This window comes from Morone saxatilis, unplaced genomic scaffold (assembly GCF_004916995.1).
Source record: "Morone saxatilis isolate NCDOM2014 unplaced genomic scaffold, NCSU_SB_2.0 Contig15, whole genome shotgun sequence".
NCBI lineage: Eukaryota > Metazoa > Chordata > Actinopteri > Moronidae > Morone > Morone saxatilis.
Window position 1 is genome coordinate 2,444,529 of NW_023339707.1, and position 4,734 is coordinate 2,449,262.

The window sequence follows — 4,734 nt, forward strand, 5'->3', positions numbered from 1 at the left end:
GTCATTCTAAGGTAACAAAAACATAATGATTCCTACATTCAGGTGATTATACACTAATAAAAACATATCTATGAATATTATATTGCATTTATGCTAATAGATCCTCCTGAATGTTACACACTGGACCTTTAAGCTAACAAGTATCTGTGGTTGGCTGTTTTAAGTTGATCCCAATCAAAGCTTCAAGAAGCTGTTTGATTTAAAGAGGGAGGTTTTACACAGACTGGCAGTAAGAAGGAGAGGAGGACATACCCCCTGAGCCTAGGAACCTGTTGCCCTCCCTCACATGGGGGTGTTTGTCCTCCAGGTGTCTGTCGGGCCAGATCAGGCTCTCAGAGGAGAACACCACCTTGTGTCTGGCCTGCTGGAACTTCTTCAACAGCTCTTCAGGACCCGAGGCGAAAATCACATCGTAGCTGTGTTAAACGGGGAGTGAAAAAAAAAAAAAAACCTTTACTGTGCTGTGTGGCTCAGCGGTGTGTGAAGCCAGTGACATAGTTAAAACAAATGAATGGGTTGCTTTTATGAGATGCCAGCGTTCTTTATTTGGAGGGTTAAGCTGCCAGTGGTTGTGTTTACTAGCATAAAAGGAACTGCTTGAATAAAAAAACATTTGCTCTCTGTTGATTTTGGGTTTGCATGCTTTAGCCTTGCCACTGCATCTCCCATATACTACTATTATTACAGTACTTTGAACTCCGTATTAAAGCTTTAGTGCAACAATTTGGGAAATATGCTTTCTTTCCAAGTCCATTTTGTCCATGTACAAATGCATCTTTAACACAGAATCTTTCAACAATACTGAATCATACTAGCAGCTCGGTGAACAACAGTTCAGTGGCTGCTTTACAGTGAGGTTGTGAGGTTTGGTACCATCTGCACAGAGACCAAAACTAAAACCTGTGCTCACAATAGAAATAATAGTTCCAGCACATAACTCATATTATAGTTTTTACATTTCTTCTCGTTTACAGATTAAACACACTAATCAGTGATCAGAGTTTTAGGGTGAAAGCCAGGCTAGCTGTTTCCCCCTGCTTCCAGACTTTATGCTAGTAAGCTAACCACATCCTGACTCCAGCTGTGCACTGAACACAAAGACATGAGATTGAGATCTATGTGGACATCTCACTCTCTCAGAATGAAAGAAAAAAGGCACATTTCCCAAAATGCTGATCTATTCCTTTTAGTAATTGTTGCCTTCAAGTCAATCCGATCAAATATTAATACTGATACTAACCTAATACATTTATTGGATATTGACACGGATCCTCATACTGATCCAGATCCCATAGTCTGAATGAATTATAAATATGTAATAATGCAATTTTAAAGCCTATAGCCAAAATAAAAATATTGTAGTGCAAGAATTAACCAAATAATTATTTATTAAACAGTTCAAGATATCCAGTAGTCCCCATATGGTGTTGTCTTCCAGAACTCTGTGAGTTAGATGTAGAGGTGGAGCTTGTGCTGGACTGTGAGCCCGGTGAAATGTAACATGAGACAGTCTGGAACTGAGTGAACTAGTAACAGTTCAACACATTTGAGTCTCGATACACGGAAAAGCAAGACTTGTAATGTATGCAGAGTCAACATTCAGAGAGGTTTGTGCTGCATCGTACGATACTACCAGTTTAATTAAGCACTTCCTGTTCTGTTGTTACTGTAATGCAGCAAAGACTTAACCTGTGTATATACGTGCATAGCTGTACAATAACACTGACAACTGGTAAAAGCAGACAGGTTGGTGCAAAGTGAAATGAATGGAGACCATCGACTGCCTGGAGGAAACTCTACCTGTCAATAAAAAGGATGATTTTGTCCTGAGTCTTCATCTTCTCCAGAGCTGCTTTAAGGAGTCGTACTTTCTGTCCTCCTCCTGGAGCTGACATGTAGTCACCTCCGTTCCATTTCTCACCTCGACCAAGTACCTTAAAACAGGCATACATCCATTTACTGCAATTTGAAGGAATTCATCAATGCACATTCATCCTCAAATACTTCAAATATCTTCTCTGTCACTTTTACAGTGGTTTATTTCAGAAACTCAAATGCACTGAAAAAGTCTTACATGTAAAAGATATTGCAATAGAGGCAAAACTATGATGTGAAACTAGGGATTTGTTATCTTTTAAAGAACTGACAGAGAGGCTTTCATGGTTAGATGGCAGGAAATGATCTTGCCGCAGGGGTTCCTACCTTGACAGTGTAGTTGAAGTGTTTGGCCGACTGCATGAAGCGCCTGAAGCCATCAGTCTCTTTGGTTGCAACTGTCACAACTAGAAGTTTCTCTGGAAGAAACAAAATTATAGAGGAATTCAAAAAGATGATACTGTAGACGTCTTTCTTTGTTGTGCCTTAAGCATGAAGCAACCCAGTGGCACTGCTGTTACTGACAGTTTCTGTGATATATGTCTTGATAAGTCTGCATGATTGATGGGAGTCTTACCATACAGAAACCAAGAAGAAAGAAAGAGTGAGCTTTAACTCATCAGATCATAAGCATCAGTCCCTTATCTCATTTCACAACTAGATTTTACACAGCTGTACAATAAAAGACAGGCCCACAAGATGAAATAATATGTAAAATGTAATACAATTTATCTCAGCATTTGGTTCACTTTAGTGAAGAAAAGTAATGAATCAAATTACCAAAAGCAAAGTTACAGGCTGCTACATGATTACTGACATATATGGTAAAATAATTTCTGTAATGTCTAGATTGTCGTTATCTAACAAATGGCCCAAAAAATATATTTCTAAAAATGAATTTGACGTTGTTACAAGGTCACAAAAGTCCAGCCACAAGCCAAAAGCTGGTAAAATGTGCCAGTGGCTGGTCGATCTGCTTCACTCACAAGCCAGAATGAATAACGGTGTTGAGTGGCAGGTAAAGTCAGTGAAACACTCACTAACCATTTGGCTGGAGGTAAAAGGCTACTTTTGCACCCTGATTGTCACCATAGGGCAGTGGTTCCCAACCTGGGGGTCAGGACCCCCACTAGGGGCTGCTAAAGCTTTATTGAGGGTCGTGAGGCTTTCGTGATTTTAAGGCGTTCTAGAAAACTTAAATATACAATTTATCTCAGCATTTGGTTCACTTGAGTGAAGAAAAGAAGAAAACTAGTAAATTGTCTGATAGAACAATGACTCTGATTTTGTCCAAAAAGAAGTCTATTAAGTATGTGTGCTTGTTAAGAATGATAAAAAGAATACATAATATGGACAATTGTATAAACAGGAAATAATCTGCTTATACTTCATCCATTAATGCATCGCTCCTTTTACAAAGACTTCTTGCAGTGAGTTCACCATTTGGTTAACTGTACAGTTCTGAATATAATATGAAATCTCCATAAAATAGGCCACTTAGTCAGGGGTTGTCAGTTTACTGAATGATAGAAAAAGGGTCCCTTAAGGAAAAAGGTTTGAGAACCACTGCCATAGGGCCCCATTGCTTTGGGCCCCAAAGGCTACATGGGCCACACATGAGGGAACTAAATGTTAAGTTCTCTGTTCAGTTTTGCCTTTATTTCATTTATTTAAGTAATAATACAAACATTTTATTGCTTTCACATTGCACTTCCATATGAAGCTTTTGTTCAGTGTGTGTATCAAAAATACCATAACATTTTATTTCATTTTATCATTTGCTTGTTGTAATGCATGGGTTATTAACTGCAGTGACAAACACCTTACAAGTATGTTAGAGGGTTTAGATGTGGTTTGTAAATATATTTCTGTCTTAACCTTCCCTATCCATAATAAAACTACAGGATCAGCTCAGAAGTTAAGGACAGCACCTTTCTCTAGTATGAGGAGAGTCTACCACCATCATGTATACCATAAATCACACACATACTGCCTGACTGACTGAAGTCAGATTTGTTGATGAAAGAAGTTGAATCACATGGCACAAAACTATATCTACACTTCACCCATTCATTTAGTCTTAAGCCTTATCTCAATAAAATAAAGTTCCACCAGTTTTCAAGAGAAAGGATCTTGTTTCAAAGTTTTCTTTTATCAAGTGTCTTTTGCTTTGTTTGCAGCCCTGTTTCCTCTTTATTGTGCCCTCATTCAATCTACCTGCATTCAATTCTGGAAAATCCCGAGGGAGACTGCACTGGAAACAGATTCTATTATTTATGAAAACTGTTTATTTTTTATTAATTATTCAATACTTGCTACTTATGAGACCGTGCAGCCTCCTGTAACCGGGCTGCGTTTTGTCGTGCGTTATACCTCTTTAAGACTGAAATCAAGTTTCAAAAATCATTTTATTTTATTCTTTATTGATCCATAACTGTGTTTAATTAACATCAGCTTTAAACTAGACACGTACCTATAGCATACCTATGGGCCACAGCTAACGTTAATATATTAATAGCAGCGCTGACAGCAGCCCCGTCCACGTCAGCGCCATGGAAGTCCTCCTCAGCACCTCACGAACTAACGTTAACTAACCTACGTGCAGCTTTCTCTCTCATGTACGTTAAAGGAGGCAAATACTGTTAAACTCCATTCATTTTTTTCTTAAAACTGCATTATTATATGGGAAAAAAACTACAGATAAGTTAGAAGACAACGTAGTTGGTGTCTTTTGTGAGTTTAAAACTATTCGGCATGCACCAAGCGCCATGAGCAGCGCGTGTATCAACAAAATCAGCTTTTCCAACCGGTTAGCTTCATTTATATTGGAGCTTTATGTGGTAACTAACGGTAGTTAAC

The 4,734-nt window shown here is 38.4% G+C and overlaps 1 protein-coding gene across 3 annotated transcripts in view; it reads right to left on the reverse strand.

Annotated features, from left to right (window-relative positions):
* The window catches only part of plod1a (procollagen-lysine, 2-oxoglutarate 5-dioxygenase 1a), a 22,476-nt gene that overhangs the window by 17,179 nt on the left and 563 nt on the right, over positions 1-4,734 (reverse strand). For all 3 annotated transcript variants that reach the window (XR_004796556.1, XM_035656798.1, XM_035656799.1), the window contains exons 2-4: positions 2,203-2,294; positions 1,801-1,934; positions 253-416 (exon numbers count right to left, since the gene is read on the reverse strand). Coding sequence is in view for 2 of the 3 variants with exons in the window: in XM_035656798.1 (XP_035512691.1) it covers positions 253-416; positions 1,801-1,934; positions 2,203-2,294 (390 nt within the window). In the remaining variant the exon portion in view is untranslated. The remainder of the gene's footprint in view (positions 1-252; positions 417-1,800; positions 1,935-2,202; positions 2,295-4,734) is intronic.